General features: G+C 41.8%; 1 protein-coding gene across 1 annotated transcript in view; it reads right to left on the bottom strand.

The window, feature by feature from the left end:
• Positions 1-22576, bottom strand: part of tsc2 (TSC complex subunit 2) — a 98373-nt gene that overhangs the window by 24868 nt on the left and 50929 nt on the right. Inside the window, 8 exon segments of the mRNA XM_052020909.1 lie at positions 773-851; positions 3315-3820; positions 8310-8470; positions 13899-13967; positions 15493-15702; positions 18041-18286; positions 21213-21325; positions 22010-22165. Coding sequence (XP_051876869.1) covers positions 773-851; positions 3315-3820; positions 8310-8470; positions 13899-13967; positions 15493-15702; positions 18041-18286; positions 21213-21325; positions 22010-22165 — 1540 coding nt within the window.

The raw sequence follows: 22576 nt of genomic DNA, 5'->3' as shown, positions 1-22576 counted from the left end.
GCCTGAGTTATAGGGAGGGGTTGGGCAGGCTAGGACTTTATTCTTTGGAGTGTAGGAGACTGAGTGGTTACCTTATAGAGGTGTATAAAATCATGATGGGCATAGATAGGGCAAATTCTCAGTCTTTTTCCCCAGGGAAAGTGAATCAAAAACTGGAGTGCATAGGTTTAAGGTGAGAGGGGAAAGATTTAAAAGGGACCAGAGGGGCAACTTCTTCACACAGAGGATTATGGGTGTATGGAACAAGCAGCCAGAGGAAGTGGTTGAGGCAGGTACAATAACAACATTTAAAGGATGTTTGGACAGGTACGTGCATAGGAAAGGTTTAGAGCGATATTGGACAAATGCAGGCAAATGGGAGTAGCTTAGACGGGCATCTTGGTCAGCATGGACGAGTTGGGCCAAAGGGCCTCTTTCCACGCTGTATGACTCTAAATATCCTTTGAGTTTGAGTGGCTGAATGTATTACCACTTCCTATCTGAACAATGCTAATTTATTTTGTCACCCCACTTAATAAAGAACCTCATCTCTCAGGTGAGCCACACCTCTTGCCCAGTAATAGGTGCATAGGTCCAAATCTGTCTTTGCAGGCAGTTTTCTTACAACCAAGTCTCATTCAGTAACTGCCTTCTGCACAGCAGCTGTGATGATTCACTACAATGATGGAAGCTATTGAAATTTTATTGTTATTTACACCATTGCCTACCTCAACTCCACTCGTCACTGATAGTAAACCAACTGCAGACGCATTAATGACTTAAAAGTACTCACCTCGTTCTTGGGAACTAGCAGGGGCTTGTTTGACTCACTACCAAAGAAAGGCGAATGATAGAGCTGAAGAAACACGAAACTGGAAAATAAAAGAAAATTCCACATTCTCCAAGTTCAGATTTATTTTAGAGTTGTTTAAAAAAAGTCAAAAACATGGTGACAGACAAATTACCAAGAACAGAGGGTTGTTTTATTGAAAATCACAGGAACACTACTGTCGCCTAACCAAGCAACTTGCAAAGAGGAGGAGCAACACACGAGCTGGAGGAACTCAACAGGTCAGGCAGATTCGATGAAGGGAAATAGACAATGGACATTTCAGGTTGAGATCATTCATCAGGAATGATGGGATGCTGCCTGACCCACCGAGTTCCTCCAGTTCCTTTGTGTGTTGCTCCGGATTTCCAGCTTCTACAGTCTCGTGTCTCCAGTAAAGAGGACGACTCTGGGAGGGAATGGGCCAGAACGTGCTGACAACCAACTAGCACCTCCATCAAGATCTGGTAGAAGTGACAGCGTGCGGATCAGCAGGTTTGGACCCTGCACCCACACACTTTGATGGCAGAGTACCAAGTGCTGGAGATCAGATGCATCAACATCTGTCCTCTCACTTCACCCGTGGACACACCACTGAATCCAGAGGCAATTTCACAACAAGCCAAGAGATTGAGTACACTTCATATCTGGCCACTTAGCTTTGTGCGAATAGGGTTACTGACCTACATAAAAGAGGAGAATGGAAGTGCTCTAAATCTTAATTTATTTACATCCATTAAATGCATTGAAGCAAAACTGTACAACTTACATTGTGAAATTTTAACTGTTTGTATATACTTCTGATCATTGGGGTACCCATGTCTTATTTTCCACATACAGATTGCTCCCCTTCGTGAGACAGACACAGCAGTGATGCTGGAACCCCACAGCAGCCAAAGGAAAGGGTGGCAACAAATTACATGCTAGCAGCAATGCATGATCTAGCCCAATGTAAAAGCACATACATGTGATTAATGGATTATTACGCACTAATGGCCTCCTGACAGCTTGTGCTACCTGAAGGCTTTGTCACTGATCGCTTTCACACACCGAGTAAGAACAAAAGTCAACTTTCGCCACAAACACACCAGACCATTCTGAAGCTGTTATCAGCAATTCCTTGCTGCCCCACAGCCTTTTTTTTGGTGTAATCATGTGAAGTCTGTGATTCAATAAAACTTAGAGAGAATAACTTCCAAGTTAAAAACAAAACTGCTGGAGGAACTCAGCGGGTCAGGCAGCATCTGTGGAGGGAAATGGGCAGTTGACGTTTCGGGTCAAGACCCTGTCCAGATGACGAGTCTTGACCCGAAACATTAACGGTCCATCTCCCTCCACAGATGCTGCCTGACCCGCTGAGCTCCTCCAGCAGTTTTTTTTTGCCCTGGATTCCAGCATCTGCAGTCTCTTGTGTCTCTTAACTTCCAAGTTACCTTGAAGATGTTACAGGATGTGGGAGTTTTTTTAAAAAAGTGATAAACTTTAATTATTGTTTCACACACTCTTGGCCCTTAAATCAGAAGGTAAATGGGGAAAATAGTAATTCACAAATATTTCAAAATAGTTGATTTTAATAATTTTTGAATGACATGTCAGGTTCTACCTTATGTTCGAATCATTCTATGCTCTTAAAGTGATTTAGCCAAACAAAAATCTGGCTTTTATTTGAAATTCTTCAGTGGGACATATTACTCAGCCAGCTTTATGTCATCTCAACCACAGGACACCAGGATTTCTGTTGAATTGATTCATGACAGAAGCTGACATTGGATAACAGTGTAGCCAAGTTACCACATCATTAGGCCTTGACGCACAGTTTGAAAGGTCAGCTGTGAATGTTACCACTGGCATTAAAATCCAGACTGATCTCCCTTTAAATGATAGTCTCCTGGAAGAGCATCACTCATACTGCACATTCCATCGGTTTCTCAGCCTGTTCCCGTTCCTCACGGCCCTGCTTCCCCAAGAACTCGGCAAAGTGAAGAAGGGCAACGTCTTTGCGGTTTGTCAGCCGCAAAAGACAAATATTGCATTTATACAGTGCCACCAACACAAGAAAATGTTCCAAGGTATCTTGCCAGAGCACTGTCAAAACCTGGCATCATCAAAGCAGCTGACCTTGAGGGAGTAATCAAGAATATGATTAATGGAATCATATAAACATCAAATACATGAAGTTTTGCCCTTGAGACAGTTCCTCTGTTTAATAAGATCATGGCTGACCTCACTGTAACCTCAACTTTCCCCACCTACCCCAACAACTTTTTAACTCCATTGCTTATCAAGAATCTGTCTGCCTCAGCTTTAAAAACATTCAGACTCTGCTTTCAGCACTCTTTAAAGAAAGTAATTCACCACTTTATTGTTTTGGAACTTGCAGCTTACGGATTAACTGTGACATTTCCTACATTACTTTTCGTGCACTGTATTGCATTAGCTGTAAAGTGCTCTGGGTCATAGTGAAAGACAATGATGCAACTCATTCCAGAAGAAAGATTTGACCTACCTTGGGCTTATCCCACTGATCTTCTCCGCATTTGTGGCCGCTGATCGACTCTGAGCCCCATCCCGCTGCGATCTCCGTCCCCTCCTTGATGGGGCAGAATCAGAAATGGTATGGCCCCTGGGTCGATAGCGGTTTGGGGAAAGAGGTGGTTCCTTCCTTTCTGTTGGAGGCAGAGACTCCTGCTTGCTACTATCACTGGTTTCCAGTTTGCCATTTGAAGAACATTCCTCTTCAATGCTTTCGGCGTGACTCCTGGGCTTCACTTCAGTTGCAGGTTTCCCAATGAGTCCCTCTTTCCCGTTTACTTCAGTCATTTCTTGGAGGTTCTGAAGCTCCGGAGAGGAGCTGGACTTATTGAGAGTCTGACCGTGGTTGAAATCAAATTCTTCCTCCAACGGATCAATGGCCAAAGAAGATGGCACCACCCTTTCAGTTGGAATGCCAATTATCCCACTGTCTTCTGGTTGGGGAGTCTTTTCTTCCTCTTGACTGGATGTAGACGATGACTTGAGACAAAACAACATTGCCATTCAACAATTCAGTATTCATTAAATATTTAGATCTCTGCAAGTTACTTAGCTAGTTTTATTTCAACCATTAAAATCAGATTCCACATTTTAAAACTCTTTTAATTTCCATACCAAATCATACAGGTTATAAGATATCTTTATTAGTCACATGTACATTGAAACACACAGTGAAATACATCTTTTTGCGTAGACTGTTCTGGGGGCAGCCCGCAAGTGTCACCACGCTTCTGGTGCCAACATAGCATGCCCACAACTTCCTAACCCGTTATGTCTTTAGAATGTGGGAGGAAACCGGAGCACCCAGAGGAAACCCACACAGACACGGGGAGAACGTACAAACTCCTTACAGACAGCAGCCGGAATTGAATCCGGGTCACTGGGGCTGTAATAGCGTTACGCTAACTGCTACACTACTGTGCCTGCCCTACACGTTATAAATCAGTTGGAGAAAGTGGCAATGCATTATCTTGTTTCTAGTTCTGGTTCAATCATTTGGAGGGTACATATCCAGAAATCTACAAACCCCTAAAATAGCAAATTGTGGATGGGATAATCTCTCCTGGCAGGACAGTCCATATTAATGATGTGGCTGGTAGTGCTGCCGACTCAGATCAGAATTGAAACTGGCTTACTAGAACTCTACTGCTGTCTGTGTGGAGTTTGCATGTTCACCTTGTAACCGCATGGGTTTTCCCCAGATGCTCCAGTTTCCTTTCTCAATACAAAGATATGCAGCCTGATAAAGATTAATTGCCCACTGCAAATTGGCATTAGTGTATAGGTAAGTGGGAGGTCCTGGGGGGGGCGGTTGGGGGGCAAGTTGATGCAAACGTGAGGAGATAGGTAGAAAGGATCAGTGTAGAATTAGCATGCATGAATGCTCATTGGTTGGCACAGACTCAGTGACTTGAAGGGGCTGTTTCTGTGTCATACAACTCTTTGAACTTTGGGACGCAGTGGTAAATTGGTTTATTATTGTCACATGTACTGAGGTTCACTGAAAAACTATGCTAAAAAGAGTCAGGTGCTCTGTGGTGGATGCAATACTTGTTCACACAAAAAAAGTAGCGGAAATTATAAACCGTTTCTCTCACCTCCACCAGAAAAAAAAAACTTGGGTTTGGGCTCCATTAAAAAAAACTGCCAGAACTGAGAATGAGAGATTTGGTTTTCAGGCGAGGTCATTAAGGGTTACTGAAGATGGGAAACATATGTACATGTCAAGTCCCTAAGAATTTTGCACATTAAAATCACTCAAACCATACAAAACAAGAGACATGACAGAGTAGAAGTGACGTTAATGTTTTTCTGGCTGGGTTTGGTCTAGAACCAAGGGTTGGCCATTCAGGACAAAAGGTCAGCAGAAATTTCTTCACCCTGTGGATAATAAATCTTCGGAATCATTACCTGTGAAGGCTAAATATATCCAAGACAGAGATCAACAGATTTTTGGATATTAAAGAATCAAGGAATAGGGAGTTAGTGCAGGAAAGTGGTGCTGAGGTAAAAAGATCAGCCAGAATCTTACAGAATGGTGGAGCAGGCACGAAGGGCTTGAATGGGCCTACTCCTGCTTCTGTTTCCTTTATTGTTATCAACTGTGGTCCACCCCAAGAGGAGAAAAGGGTTAAGGGTAGAATAGCAACATCCTGTTCCTATGTTCCTGGAAGGGGAGTCAGCATCTTGCAAAAAGACGAGGTAACTTTTTGGGTAAAGACCCTTCACAGAACAGCAAGATAAACAGGCAGACTGGAATAATCTAAATAACAATGGGAAAATGATCAACTCAACTCAAGGTTGACAAGTACAGGCTTAGTAAAACGAAAGGATTCACATTTCTACATGTCTCAGAAGCATGGGACAGCCAATTAAGTACAATTAAAACCAACAAGTTCAGAGAGTTACACAGCATGGAAACAGGCCCTTCGGCCCAACTCGTCCATGCCGACCAATCTGTCCACCTGAGCTGGCCCCATTTTCCTGCGTTTGGCCCTTATCCCTCTAAACCTTTCCTATTCATGTACCTGTAGCTCTGATTATAAATTCAAACACTTATACAGGAAAAATGGCTATCAAGTTGAAAGTTTTGTAATGTAGAAACCGAGGAACTAATTTGCACAAAGCAAGCTCCTACAAATGGCACGTGAAGTACCATCAGTGAAGCTGACTAAAGTAAAATAAACATTGTCTATAACACCAGGGAAAACCCCCCTGCCTTTCTCTGAAATAGTGCACTGAGAATATTTTCCACCTTGCTGAGTGGGCAGACTGGGTAACTGCTTTGCCAATTAGCTCAAGCCATCAGACTATGTGCTGAAGTCTCTGGGATGGGCCTGCAACCCACTTCTTTTGACTCATACAAGAATGCAACCCACAGAGCCGAATTGCCATCTGTTATATTGAGCAATTTTTAGCTTAAAAATAGCAAGTAAAAACTGGGCAGAATTTCAGAGATGCAAAGGCGAAATGCAAAAGCTAGTATTGGGCTGGCTCTGAAAAGAATTAGACAAATTAACCAAGAGTATTGCCAGAGGAATGATATAAAGTGATGTGAATGCATGAATCGGAGTAATAGTCACTGATAACCTCAGCCCACAGTCAGTGTTCATTTCAGATGGCTGCTTAGGAATGATACAGAAGGTAACATACTAATTCCCAACAGACTTTCATTCAACTTAACTTCAGCAGTGCAAGAGGTAAAAAGATGAACAGTTCAGGGCAGGAGTGGGAGGGGTGATGCTTACGACTAGACAGAGATAAGCAGTCAACCAAGATCGGAATATAAATGGGGCAGACCTTCTACTGAAAAGCAGGCAGATATGCTCAAGGGAAGTGCCAGCTCTGGTGTACTAATTGGTAATAAATTGGTTTAATATAGTCACATGTAGCAACATGCATTGAAACACTTTTGTTTTGCGTGCTATCCAGACAGATCAATCCATACACAAGTACATTGAGGTAGTAAAAAGAAAACAGAATGCATGATATAGTGTTGCAGTTAGAGAAAGTACAGTGCAGGCAGACAAAGTGCAAGGGGCACGACAAGGTAGATTGGGAGGTTCAGAGTTCATCTATTAGCGTGTGAGAGTTCCGTGCAAGAGTCTGAAAACAGTGGGATAGAAACTGTCCTCGAACCTGGTGGTACATGCTATCAAATTGTGCCAGTAGATTTCTTATGGATAGATCTTAAGGTAGGAAACCTGCCTGCTGAATCTGCTGCAATTAGCAGTCACCCTCATGGGAGGAAATGGAGAACAGCAAGGAGACCTATTCGTTTGATTTACTTCATTTACCCTTAAAGGGCTTGCAAGTGTTTGAAAGTATTTTAGTATTTAAAACGAAAAAGTCTTTCTTAAAAAATGGTTCCCAGTTGTTTTAAAGTCAAAGCAAACATCCATTCAATCTCGGTGACAGCTGTTACAGCTGGTGAGCCTGGGACAGAGTCTCACCAGCCACCAAAGCCATCCTGGCAGCACACCCTGCCACCTGCACTTGGAGGAGCCCTGCATTACACTGGATCTTGTCCTGATCAGTTGAGAACCAGCCTCCCACAGGAAGATCCAGCTGAAGAAAGAGTGTGGTCTAAGTATGGGTGACTTCAGGCAACCCGCCAACTCCCTGCACCAAACACACCAGTCCTCATTGAAGGGGTCAGCGGTGGAAAGGGTGAGCAGCTTCTAGTTCCTGGGCGTCAACATCTCAGAGGATCTATCCTGGGCACAACAACATCGATGCAATCATGAAGGCGGCAACGCCAGCAGCCCTACTTTGTTAGGAGTTTGAGGAGATTCGGTACCTCACCAAAGGTTCTTACAAATTTCTACACGTGTACGGTAGAGAGCATCCTGACTGGTTGCATCACCACCTGGTTTGGAGGCTCCAAAGCACAGGATCGCAAGAGGCTCAAGAGGGTTGTAGACTCAGCCAGTTTCATCACAGACACAACCCTCCCCACAATCGAGGATATCTTCAAGAGGCGGTGCCTCAAGGGAGCATCCATCACCAAGGACCCTCACCAGCCAGGACATGCCCATTTTTCGTTACTACCATCAGGGAGGTGGTACAGGAGCCTGAAGACCCAAACTCAATGGTTCAGGAACAGCTTCCTCCCCTCCGCCATCAGATGTCTGAATGATCCATGAACACTACCTCATTATTCCTTTTTTTTAAAAAACACACACACTATTTATTTTTGTAAGTTATAGATTTTGTGTCTTTGCACTGTACTGCTGCCACAAAACAACACATTTTACATCATATGTCAGTGATAATAAATCTGATTCTGATGTTGAATACAGCTATTAGGGTGAAGTACCTGTCAGTTAATCAGTTCGTATCAAAAGTGTCAGGAAGGTGAAAATGGACAGTCTGGCTTAATAAGGTTATACGAATTACACCGATTGTACAAATCATAAGGAAATAGCAAAGTTTGCAATCCAAACAAGAGGGAAGTACGTCGACTTACTCTGCTGTACGACGCTGGAATTGTGTCCTGGCTCTCTGCAGGCATGAATAGCGGCTCTGAAACCATTGCCTCAAAGTCAAGTTCATGAGACTCCACAGGAGAATCACAGGCCTTCAAGTGCATTCCCAGTCCATCACCTTCCTCCGCTACTGCAACTGAATCTAGAAATTTGGCTCAAAGTCAGAACACGTCCACCGTTTCATTCCTCACTACAATGTTATTCCCTGCAGTTTAGACAAGCCTTTATTCAAGGCAGATAAAGGTTTGGGGAGGATTTGCATGTTTTATTCTTTCAGATTTTCCTGCATAACATTAATGTTAACATAAGCAAAACTACAGCATTAACCATGAAAACAAGCACTTTTCTCCATCATTCCCACACCCACATACATTGAGGTCAGACCTTTGAGGTTTATCAGTGCCACCAAACAACCTTCTCAGTCTAGTTTCAACATAGCACAATAATGAACCCTTGGCCAACGCAGGTTAACTAAGCCCCTGTTTAGCATTTTTAGGAGTACTAGCAGTGGTAAACAAAAAACATTTTCTCTGCTTGAAGCACAGGAAACACTAGTATGCTGGAGATTAAAGGATCAGAACCAATTAGACTCAACAGCTATGCTCTCTGACCCAGGACTTCCAATGTACCACAACTTCCAATAAAACCAATTTATCTTAGCAATTACTGCAGTGTCACACACTATACTGGGAAAGGTTTGCTTGATCTGTGGCAAATCAAGTGAATTGCTTCCATTTAAAAATTACACTCAAGGAAATTATTTGAGTGTTTGCTTAAAGTAATATTACTTTACTGTATACAAAATATTAAGAGGAATAGATGGGGTGGACAGCCAGCGCCTCTTTCCCAGGGTATCAATGCTCAATACAAGGGGGCATGGCTTTAAAGTAATGGGGGGTGGGGGAAGTTCAAGGGAGACATCAGAGGGAGATTTTTCACCCAGAGAGTGGTTGGTGCATGGAATGCGCTGCCTGGGTGGTTGTGAAGGCTGATACGTTGGTCAAGTTCAAGAGATTGTTAGATAAGCATATGGAGGAATTTAAGATAGAGGGATATGTGGGAGGAAGGTGTTAGATAGTCTTAGGAGTGGTTTGAAGGTCAGCACAACATGGTGGGCCAAAGGGCCTGTATTGTGCTGTATTGTTCTATGGTTCTATTGGCAAAGATCTCTGCCTATTCTGCCCATTTACTAACATAATAGTGATCTCTCGCCATAAATATTCCAATTCCCCACATCTCTTAATAAATTTTTAGTAGATTTGTTAACCAGTCTCAGATCTAAATTAAACAACTGATCGAGTATCGATTCCTACTTGCAAAACAGTTTCTATCATCTTTGTGTAGATATTAGGGTGCTCTGGTTTCTTCCCACATCCCAAAGACGTGTTGGTACATTAACTGGCTACTGCAAGTTAACTTTTAGTGTTGGTTAATAATAATAATAATCAAAAGGAGCTGATAAGCATGTGTGAGAATAGTTGTTCAGGATTATGAGGGGGAAATAGGACAAATACGATTACTCCCAAGCCTTAATAACCTCCTGTGTCATAAGCATGAGATTAGAGGAAAGATTCTCATCACCCACCCAATAGTGTTCACATCAATACCCTGAAAGCATCAAATCAAATTAAACTTCAGTACAGAAACTAGGCTTGTACTCCCTGCAAACTAATAATTTAACCCTCTGGTCACGCTATCATTCTGATAAACCAACTTCTCATTTACTTCCTACATTTTATAATATAAAGAAAAGGAAATTAAACAATGAAGTTTAGTTTTGTTTGGAGTATTCATATGCAATTAAGCGCCAGAAATGCACAAACTTAATGCTTTGATCAAGTTGTCACCCAAACTTTAACTTGTTATATTTAAAAAAAAGTGCTTCCAAACTAGTTAAAACAGATCTGTTTTGAATGCAGATAGCTGTTTAATGCAGATTTGTATCAACTCCAATGCCTGTTCCAACAGTACAATAGCAAATACAGGTGTGGTCAAGCCCCAAACTATCACCACTGAAGTGACCTTCTAGTACAGGAAGCCTTCACACTCTCATGGTACTTGGGGGTTGCTTAAAGAAAGTCACCCAAGTGACTTAGCATCCTTAAACAATCTAGAGAAGGTGGTGGACAACCCAGCACAGTCCATGCACTGACTAAATATTGTCATATTGTGGTTAGGTTATTTTGGTGTCAACCACGGCGCAGAGTCTAGAGTCGTATGCAAGGCAGACCAGGTAAGGCTGGCAGACTTCCTTTCCCAAAGGGACATTAAAGACCCAGGTGGATGATTTCATAGTCACAGGATTTCTCTGACTCCTTCAATTCATTGATTCTAAAATTCCCCAACTGCCAATGGTGGAACTTGAACCCCTGTCTCTGGATAAAAATCAAACAAAAACTGTAGATGCATAAAATTAGAAATAATGCAGGAAATATGAAATAAAACAGAAAATTCTGGGAGCATTCAGCAGGTCAGACAGCATTTCTGGAAGGAGAAACAGTTTCAGTGGCAAAACCCCCTGCCACGGTTCTGAGGAAGCATCTTGGATTTGAAACGCAACTGTTTCTCTTCCCAGACTCTCCTGACCTGCTAAGTGTTTCCAGCAATTTTGTTTGTATTCCCATTTAGTTCCAGACCAGTAATTTAACTGCAGTGTTAATCACTCCCAACCTTATTTTTCATTTGCTCATTTTAAATGAAAATTTCAGCACAGATTTTGACACGCTTAATGCAAAACACACACCAAAACTTGATACTCAGAGCAAAAATCAATTAAGGGCTTTCACCGAAATAACAGGCTGGAGTACCACACAGCAATAACGTTGTCTGGAAGGAAAATCACAGATGGAAGATTTTACTATCAATTAGGCAAGGCCCTGTACTTTGCCATCTTGTTGGAACAGAACACCATGCACTTGTGTGTGGAGCCATGCAGATGGACGAGATCTTAAATGAATGTGTCTCGTCTGTATTTTACCATGGAGGTGGTCATGGAAGCTAGGGAAGTTCAGGGAAGAGAACAGTGATGTCTGAAATATATCCATATTATGAAAGAAGAGATGTTAGAGGTGTTCAGGTGCACAGGGTGGATAAATTCCTGGGGCTTGACCAAGTGGACCAATTGTCAGAAGCAAGGAAAGAAATTGCTGGAACCTGGCAGAGATTTCTGCATCTTCCTTAAAAGAGATATTTGCATTTATATGCATTTTCAGGATTTCCCCAAGGTAGATAAGTTAGATGCACACAGTATTTTTCCCAGGGTAGGGGAGTCTAAAATAACAGGCATAGGTTTACTGTGGGGGATGGGGGAGATTTAAATGGGAACGGAGGGGCAAGTTTTTCCCCCACACAGAGAGTGGTGGGTATATGGAATGAGCTGCCAGAAGAAGTGGTAGAGGCGGGTACAATTACAACATTTAAAAGGCATTTGGACAGGTACATGGATAGGAAAGGCTTAGAGGGATATGGGCCAAATGCAGGCAAATGGGACTAGCTCAGGTAATCACCTTGGTCAAGTTAGCTCGAAGGGTCTGCTTCCATACTGCACAACTCTGACTATAATTGAACTTTGAATCCTCAGTCTGCTTCTCAAGACCTGGATGTGGGTGTCACAGGCAAGGCCAACATTATAGCCCATTCTTAACTGCCCTTGAGAAGGTGATAATAAGCTGCTTTGGGGTAGTTGTGGTAGAGGCTAGCAGCAGCAGTCAGTGTGAAGAAAATACTGCCACAGTGCATTGAGATTTTAATACAAATAAGTCACTTACTAGATTATTTCAGAGGGAAGTTATATGTTTGGAATTACAGACCAGGTAAACGCCAACAGATTTTTATTCCTTCGAGGCCTTTAAGTGATTTTTTTTAAAAATATATATGTACATCTTCTTAAGGTCAGTATTTCCAACACTACTGTTTTATTCCAGATTTATTACCCACATTTCAACTTATGACCTGGTGGAATACAAATGCACTTCTCCAGATTATTTTCCCAGGCTGCTGCATTTTCTTCTGTAGCAAACTGCAACGCTGCCACATCCCTTTTAAATCTGTTCTATATTGTGTCGTCTTTTTTCCTTCCAGTGATGCTGAATTTAAACAAATGCTCCAATCACCCAATACCATGTAATAAAATGGCCTTTAGGTCACAAGGTTTAGGTAAATTTATGCACCAACTCTACACCTTACCACAGCTCAGAATACGAATCAAACAAGCAGATATTTTAATTCGAACATTTCTAAAAGATAAAATAACCCACAAAGTTTACTGTCCTATTTAATTAGGCTAATTCCTGTTTGTTCTTCAATATTGGACTGGACCAAGGTTAATACCACCTCCAAGGCATAAACTAGAGACCAATTGCAAACACACACATTCAGAAATGCAAGCTCACCCGACAGTATCCAGAAGTGACTGCATTTTCTTACTTTTAAAAGGTAAATACAACACATTGATCACAGTGATAGATTCAGTGAATGCCCAATTGTGGCACTAGTTTTTAGCACTTCTTGTCCCATTTGCTCTAAAATCTGGACCATGGATCTCACCATATCCATTTTGTGCTGTGATGTTGGGTCTTAACAGAATGGCAGTGGGCCTGATGCTGATTTACAACCACTTCCCCGACCCTTACTTCCTTCAGTCATATTTTGTAACAAGGTTGACTTCAAAATTAATTTCCAGTATTACCAAAACTATTACTGGCTTATTCCATCCCTACAGAAGCAAAATCCAAATACTGTGGCTGCTGGAAACTTAAAAGCTGAAAATGTTGATTAATACTCGGGATGGCCAGGTTAATTCCAATGGAAGGTCATTTATCTGAAAAGTTAATTCTCTCCACAGATACTGATACATATTTATCTCTTGTAATCCACCCCTTACTCATTTCCTCATTATTTCAGTTGCTCAAACAGTCCTTCAACTGCAAGCTATGAATTTAAACCTTTCCTGCTCATAGCTGCAAATACATCAGGTGATTACAAATCAGCATGTTTTTAAAAGAACTTCAACATCCACACAGCTGCTATGTTGGAGTCCGGCAACACGGTTGGTGAAAGGCTTTTATGAGCAAGGACATAGGGACCCAATTCAAAATGAAAAAAATAGCAAGTTACCAAAGATCAACAGTATTACAAACCATTGTTTTAATCTACTGGGAGCTATGATGTATAAAGGAATGCATACATAGCAAGGCTTTGAGAAAATAACATCTCAAATAACTGCACAAGACTAACAGTGCTATAATCTGTGCAGATAATGAGTGAAATCAGCTTATTTAAAAATGAATTAGAAGGGCATGCTTGATTAGTTTCAAATTCCAGATAATGAAACAACTAAGCCTTTTGTTAGTAAGCAAATTGTAAAAAATATTAATTAACAGATGTTTAAATGCAGCACCTGGAGCTCATCAGAAAGGGGGCTGCAAAGCAGCAGCTTTCAACTGGAAGAATTCCATGCTACTCCAGCTAATTAAAGAACTACATTGGCCACACACACGTAGAGCTATGAAACAGCACAGGATGCATGGATGCTAATGATTCATGGGACCCTTGAGGGTGCTAGCATGTACCTGCCCAGGAAATGCTCCTGTGCAACTTTTCTCGACAGCTTGTCTGGCACATAGAAGAGAAAGAAGCCACTGCAAAGGGAAATGAAATCAGTGGCTACGTGAAGCACGGGAGGAAATCTTTTAACAGAAAAACAGAATAATTGATCTGCCCAAGCTGCAAATGCCTGACACAAGAACTACACAATTCCTCCTATAAAGGCTGTTTATATTAAGAGCTGCATTTGAAAACAATCCATACCCGTTATTGGAACTTTCAAATCATTTGCACAGACTTAAAAGATGAACATTGCTGGAATTTTAGTTTTAAAGATTTCAAAAAAAAGTTGGGATTTACCCTGGGTTACTGACTTCATAAGTAATAAGGCAGTTTAAAATCCCTTCAGAAATACCAGGGGTTTTTTTTTCTGGTCTGTGCCAGGAAAAATATAGTGTTCCCCTATGCAGGATATTGGGAATAGAGATGGAGACTGACTACATTGAAGTGACTACCTTATTGCAACGCTCCAGGATGCCTACAGGTGTCCACAGTGGTAATGCAACTGGGGCTATGCTTTTGATACAACAGGTCCAGTACCTCTATAATAATGGGAGAGGAAAAACAACATGCTTCACTCTCCAACTCAGTGATTGACACTGCAATGAGTTACTGTGGCTGTTATCATCAACTGCTTGGGAAAAAGCAAAGTAGTTTCAAGGAATATTGAAGAATGTATTGGTGAGTCACACAACTAACTCCAAGGTACGTCTCACACTCACTTACACTACTCCTAAACTTGGATGATTTATAGAAACCCCAATTCAAAAAGGGCCTGTACACTAGCAAACTGAGATTTGCTCCTGTACGATCAGCACATACCCCAGCTCAAAAGGGCAGACTCATGTCCAGAACATTTTCAGAATGTAGGCACCCACGTTCTGCTCTGGTGCTTCTGCATCTGAAAACGGCAACTACAAAAGGAACCTTACCACATGTAATTAGCTTTAGTTCTTATAAAATAGTATCATACCCAGATATTTTTGACACAAAGGCTGTACTTTCTGAATGCATCAGCTTCAAGGATTTTTTTTAATAAATAAAGTAACTTTAGTGAATTACATCATGAAAAAGATTTAAAAGAAATGAACTGAAGTATTACATCAATTTTTGACTATCTGGAATATTGCAAGTCAGTCTAAAACCAACTCTGAATCTCTATCACAAGCAAACACACCTTTCACCTCGGCACATTAATCTTGAGAAGTCAGACTCCAAATACTTCAGATCAAGTTTGTTACTTCCATTTCAGATCATTATTTCCATTTATACTCAATAAATACATATGTTAAATTTCCCATTCCCACTTGCTTTTGCCTTGAACCCTTATCCCTTTTGTTATTTAATCTCTCCCACCTATTGAAGACCTGCCTGCTTGTTCTTCCCTATCTTCCGAACTTTCTCTGCATCCTAAAACATCACTCCCAATTCTTATGAAACATAATTGACTTGAATCATGGACCGTTTCCTTCTCTGCAGATGCTGCCTGGCTCCCAGTTCTCTTAGCCGAATTTCAGGAGCAAGATATAGTGCTTGGGAAAGGAGGAGAGACTTTTTCACTTACCTGTGTTGAACGCTGAAGCAAAGGTGGTTTAGCTGTTAGGCTGTGGCACGGCATGGATTCTGATCGACCAGGTGCTTGCTGGTGTGGATCGGTCACTCTCTCTACAGCCATCAGCATAGTGGACAACTCCTGCAAGGGGATGTTGTTTATTTCAGAAGAAAATGGACTTGGTGGGTTCTCCAGACACAGAAGCCAGCTTGCATTACCTACAAGGTACCAATGAGAGTACTATTAAACGAAAAAGCACTATAAGACAGTGGAATACTTCTCTACTGGACCTGCCTACATGCCTGTCAAAATGGGCAATAAACAGAGCAAAGAAAAAAAAATATAATGAGCTCTTCAATTCAAACAATTTAGGATTAACTTTTTTGAAATTGAGGGTAATTTTCTTCAGCCAAGTATTTGCTACGTTTGGGGGGGGGGTGTGGTGGGAATAAGTACTAAGGGAGAACAAAATGAAGTACGGTGGTACAGGGGCAGAGCTAATAGAGTTGAAGCCTCACAGCTCCAGAGATGGAGTTTGCACATTCTCCGTGACTGTGCATTCTGTCAGGAGCTCCAGTCTCCTCCCACATCCCAAAGGCATGCAGGTTGGAAGGTTAATTTGCCACCGAGTTGCTCTCAGTGTGGGGAGTGAGGGGGAACAAGTCCGGGTGGAGTTGATGAGAATGTGGGTAGAGTAAAAAAAAATTTGATTAGTGTAGGATTAGTACAAGTGGGTGGTTAACGGTTGGCACGAACTCAGTGGGCCACAGGGCCAGCTTCTACAATGTATCTCTCTCCAGCTCCGTGGTGGAGGCTGCTCATGTGTACCGTTAACACCGGCAAGGAGCAGTGAGATCTACAGCTTGCTTTTGTGCCACATGCAATTCTAGGTAACTATTTCACCACAGGAGGCAACACAGACTGTGGAGAGTATTTTTAACAACTTGCTGGGGCAATTAACCTAAACAATCAGGTGCAATTTTTGTATTACATCCTGCCCTATAATGTTCTTAATCAATTTGGTGTATGAAAAGTCAGGCATACTGTGCCAAACTAATTAAACTAGTAATTAAATGCCTAACTAAACTAATCCCTTCTGCCTACACAGTGTCCATATCCCTCCATTCTCTGCATATTCATATGCCTGAGAGCCTCTTTAATACCTCTAATGTATCTGCCTCCACCACCACCCCACACAGTACATGACACTCCTGACACCCACCCCTCCTCAAAAAAACAAAGACACCGCACATCTCCTTTGAACTTCCCCCCCCTCACCTTAAATGCATGCCCTCTAGTATTAGACATTTCAACCCTAGGGAAAAAAAATACCAGCTGTCTATTCTATCTATGCCTTTCAATCTTATAAACGTCCATCAGGTCTCCCCTCAGCCCCTCCAAAGTAAACAACCCAAGATTGTCTAACTTCACCCTAGAGCACATGCCCCTAATCCAGACAGAATTTTGGTAAACCTCTTCTGCACCCTCTTCAAAACCTCCAAATCCTTCCCATAATGGGGCGGCCAGAATTGAATGCAATACTCCAGATGTGGCCTTACCAGAGCTTTAAAGCTGCATCATAACTTCCTGACTCTTCAACTCATTGCCTCAACTAATAATGGCAAGCATGCCATATGCCTTCTTTGCCACCCTATCAACCTGTTCAGCCACTTTCAAGGAGCTATGGACTTGGACCAAGATCCCTCTGTATATCAACACTTAAGGGTCTTGCCATTAACGGTGTACTGTCTCTTTACATTTGATCTCCCAAAGTACACCACCTCACACTTGGCCAGATTAAGCTCCATCTGCCATTTCTCCATCCGTGTCTGCAACTGATCTATATCCTGTTTCCTTTGGCAAACTTCTACACGACCCACAATGCCACCAACCTTTGTATCGCCTATGAACTTACAAACCCACCCATCCACATTTTCATCCAGGTCATTTATACACATCACAACCAGCAGAGATCCCAGTACAGATCCCTGTGGAACACCACCAGTCATGGACCTCCAGCCTGAACAAGTCCCATCGACCACTACCTTCTGTCTTCTACAGACAAGCAATTCTGAATCCAAACGGCCAAGTCACCGTGGATCCTATCCATCTCGTGGATGAGCCTACCATGAGCGACCTTATCAAATGCCTTACTAAAATCCATGTAGACAACATCCACAGCTCTACCTTCATCAATCACCTTCGTCAGCTCCTCAAAAAATTCAATTAAGTTAGCAAGGCATGACTTGCCCCGCACAAAGCCATGCTGACTGTCCCTAATTAGGCCATGGTTTTTCAAATGCTCAAGTCCTATCAGCAAGAATCTGCTCCAATAGCTTCCCTACCACTGATGTGAAACTCACCAGTCTTCCTGGATTTTCCAAGATTATCCCCACTTCCCTTCTTGAATAAAGGAACAACATTAGCTACTCGCCAGTCCTCTGGGACCTTGCCTGTGCCTTTGTAATCTTCATTCAATTCATAATCAATAAAGGTTTATTAGCTCCACATTCAACCTTAAAACCTTGACAGCATAGCGCCATACAATGACCATACCCGAGGGGCGACGGATGTATATTTCTGCCCATCCTTGAGTCAGGACTGACGCATATTCAGCCAGATTGGCTTTTTCCTTCTGGGAGAGTGGCTGGTCACCAGAGGGGGGTGCATCTCGATGCAATGCTTTGCGGTTTTCCAGTCCTTTTGGAGCGGGAGTCACAGAGGGAGCACAGATCTCGCTGTCCGAGGGCGACACCAGGGGACTTAAGCTCTGAGCTGAATCACTATGAAGAGCGTGACCACCTTGAGAAATAGAAAAGGACAACTTTTGAAAAAAAACATTTGTACAGAAATGTAGCAACAGCAACATTCTGCTAAAATTATGCATTAGATATTCAAATATATAGTCTGATCCTGATTTTGCAAATATGCTCCATCAGGCGATCAAATTCAAATTATTGTAAATAACAAAACTTTTTAAGTCATTGAATATTTCAAAGTCACCGAGTCATACAGCACAGAAACAGATCCTTCGGCCCAACTCGTCCATGCTGACCAATGTGTCTTCCTGAACTAGTCCCATTTGCCTGCATTTGGCCCACATCCCTCTAAACCTTCCCTATCCCGTGTGCATGTCCAAATGTCTTAAACATTGCAATTGTACCCACCTCTTTTGCTTCCTCTGGCAGCTCGTTCCATACTTACACATCACCTTCTGTGTAAGAGAAAACTTGTCTCTCACGCCCCCCTCCACCTTAAACCTATGCCCTCTGGCTATAGATTCCCCTCATCTCCCTACCCTGGGAAAAAGGCTGTGACCACCCATCTTATCTATGCCCCTCAAATTTTATAAAGCTCTAAGCTCACCTGTCAGCCTCCTTTGCTTCAAGGAAAAACAGTCCCAAACATCGACTGTCCATTTCCCTCCACAGATGCTGCTTGACCCAGAGTTCCTCCATATTCTAGTTTGTTGGTCCAGATTCCAGCATCTGCAGTCTCTTGTGCCCCCAGCCCATCAAGTTTATCCTTACAAGTTACAACCTAGTTTACCCAAAGTTATCAACAGGTAATATTTGTGAATTCTGGCAACATGTGTATGATTAACTGAATTAAGTGTTGTAGAGTTTGTTACTTCAGTCTCGCAGTGCTCTGATCTCACTGAACTGTACTAGCTTGAATAGAAACAGACTTTCCATTTATCCCAATGAAAAATTCAACTAAAACTTCCAGCTGAATGGAGAAACCTGGAAGCTGACCAACATGCCAGATTTTATTTATGTAGATTGTCGACAGAACACTGGAGAGGAGCTGACAACATTTAAATCCACACCAGATGTCACTTAGAATTGAAGATGAGAGGGACATGAATCTCAATACAGCAAAACTTCCAACTCACTAGGAGTTAACAAGAAAAACTGCCTATTAAAAATATTCAGAAATTGAAACATTCTGAAAACTTTAATGCTGCTCAGCAGGAGGTATGGGTAGTACCTGTGTCAGTCCATTCCTCCAGCCTCCTCTGTACTTGGCTTTTCCCAAACCCACACCCCAAGACAAACAATTGCCAACCTGTCAGCTTCATCATCAACTTAATACAATTGCAATCACAACAGGCTATTGTTGGGGAAAGATTTAATGGATTATGAAACTAAGGTGGGCTCATCTAGTTAAGATGCCGTTCAGGCATGGTCTCATTCAAAGGGCAGAATAGATTCAAGGGACCAAATGGCCCTCTCATGTAGACAATTAACACTGGGCCACCCTTTTGTTACGTGAATTCAGATCAAGGGGTCGCAATGTTAAAAATTCAAAATAAAATTACTAGAATAAAATCCAACAAAAGTTTGGAGGAATCGGAATGTATTATCCCAGAAAGCTGTAGGTTATTAATTACGATGCTTAGCAGAGAATTCTTAATTTGGAAGCAAGAATTTTAAATGGATATGGCAATGGTAGAACTGCTTAAGTATGACATATTGGAAGTATGTCAAGATAATACATAAACACTACTTGAGGAAAAGGATGACTGCCTTGCATCCGATGACTTGGGAAAATTTCTCATGTTCAATATGTTCTGCCTTGCTCTGGCCAAGAACTGCAAGAAATTGCAGAGAGTTCTGATCGCAGCCCAGACTATCATGAAAGCCAGCTTCCCCTCCATTGATTCTGTCTACACTTCCTGCTGCCTTGGGAAAGCAGCCAACAAAATCAAGGACCCCTCCCACCCCAGTCACTCTCTCTTCTTCCCCCTCCCATTGGGTAGCAGATACAAAAGCTTGAGAACACGCACCATCAGGCTCAAAGACAGATTCTATCTCACTATTATAAGACTCTTGAACGTACCTCTTATACGATAAGGATGAACTCTTGATCTCTCAATCTACCTTGTCATGGCCCTTGAACTTTATCTACCTGCACTTTCCCTGTAACTATAAATTTGTTTATTATTGTCACTTGTACCAAGGTACAGTGAAAAACTTGTCTTGTATACCGTTCATACAGATCAATTCATTACACAGTGCATTGAGGTAGTATAAGGTTAAACAATAACAGAATGCAGAATAAAGTTACAGAGAAAATGCAATGCAGGTAGACAATAAGGTGCAAGGTCATAACGAGGTAGATTGTGAGGTCAAGAGTCCATCTTATTGTACTAGGGAACCGTTCAATAGTCTTATAATGGTGGGATAGAAGCTGTCCTTGAGCCTGGCAGTACGCGCTTTCAGGCTTCTGTATCTTCTGCCCGATGGGAGGGGGGAAGAAGAGAGAATGTCCGGGGTGGGTGGGGTCTTTGATTATGCTGGCTGCTTTGCTGAGGCAGCAAGAAGTGTAGATAGAGTCCACAGAAGGGAGGCTGGTTTCTGCGATGAACTGAGCTGTCCCCACAACTCCCTGTAGTTTAACACTAGATTCTGCACTTTTTTTCCCCTTTTGTACTACCTGGATGTACTAATGATCCGTCTGGATGGGGAACAAAGCTTTTCATTGTATCTCAGTACATGTGACAAACCAATTATCAATTATGTTCACTGATCAAAGAGGCATCAATAGCATTTAGCCTATTATGTACCTGATCATGTGTACTAAGGTACAAACCATCATTACATTGATACATTAAAAATCACAGGATTTTATGAAAAATTGTGTGACCAAGCTATATTTAGTACCAAGTCTCCTGCTAGAGTCACACAATTCTTTTTAAATGTCGTTCTCCAGAAGCAGCATTCACCTGATATGGATCTCACTCGCAGGCGAGCTGCCTTTCCGATCTGCTGGCTGGTTTGAGACTCCAGCTTGGCAGGTGCTTCTTGGGTGGTCTTCACGTGCAGAGATGAATCCACCCTTAAAGAGACAAAACAGTAACTCCAACATGAACAAATATTCCAATCTCCAACTACAGAGCAATGCAGTTTACCACAGGTTTTGTTGCTGACAAGATAAAACCCTGGTTTATTACAGTCCAAATGCATGATATTAGATCATGAAAAATTAAATCTGTGTTATGTCAGACCTACATTTAGAGAAGATCCATTGTTCAATTTCTGAATCTAACTTAGACTTTCAAACATTGTGTGGTCCTTTTTTTTGAACTATTTTCAAAACCTTTGATTTGGTGGTTAAAGTACAGATATTGGCTAATATTATGTGTTAAGGGTTTTTCCTTGTCCTTTTTTTAAAAAGCAGTTTCGGTCTTGGTAGTGGGTTTAGATTTTTCTTATAATAAAATTATTCCAATTTATTCGTTATTAATCAATTATCATTTTTGATTACCAATATGGGATATTGTGATTTCAAGTATGATTTAACACAATGTATTTTGTAGCATTTTATCCCCTTTCTGATTCATGTATTCTGTATTTTCTTTGTGGAATTAATAAAAATATTGTAAAGGAAAATAAATCTGCACCATTACATGGTGGCAATAAAATTTTTACTTTTGTAGCAAATTTTGGAGATAAAACCAATGATACACAAGCATTTTATATGAAAGCGGCAATCTCTACAGAGCAGCAGGTCATACTACACCTGGAAGCTTCTTCAGTGCTCTTCTGCTCCAAGGAATCCAAACCCATTAGCGCTCTTGTTCCCATGCCACTGCTGGTGGTTACTGTGACCAGCTTGTTTCCAACTAGCCATGTGTTACTCCTTCCTGCACCAAGGAGAAACTCTGCTACAGGGGACCTTAGTATAAAAAAGGGAATAAAACCTCATGAAAATGAATGAAAGAAAGCACTAGGAAAATCAAGACAATGATTCACGTGTTAAAGAAAGTCAGTGGCTAGCTTTCAGAACTGTAATCTGGGCAATGCACAGCACTTGCATGGAACTTCAAAAGATGCACAGCACAAAAACAAACCATTTGCCCAACCAGCCCTTGCTGGCATTTATGCTCCATCCAAACCTCCTCCAGTCTTTCCTCATCTAAATCTATAGTCATGGCCTTCCTCATAGGTTTCTCCAGCCTTCCCTTCTCCTCAACCACATTCCGGGTAAAGAATTGTCATCGGAATAGAGGAACTCAGAAGGAATAGAGGAATCCCTCTATTCACGAGGATGTTATTCACCGGAGTGCTTGAGCAGAGGAGAGACTGG

Source organism: Pristis pectinata, chromosome 8 (genome assembly GCF_009764475.1).
Source record: "Pristis pectinata isolate sPriPec2 chromosome 8, sPriPec2.1.pri, whole genome shotgun sequence".
In the NCBI taxonomy this organism is placed as follows: Eukaryota; Metazoa; Chordata; class Chondrichthyes; order Rhinopristiformes; family Pristidae; genus Pristis; species Pristis pectinata.
The sequence above is the reverse complement of the archived record's forward strand: the minus strand, read 5'-3'. Positions and strand labels throughout refer to the sequence as shown.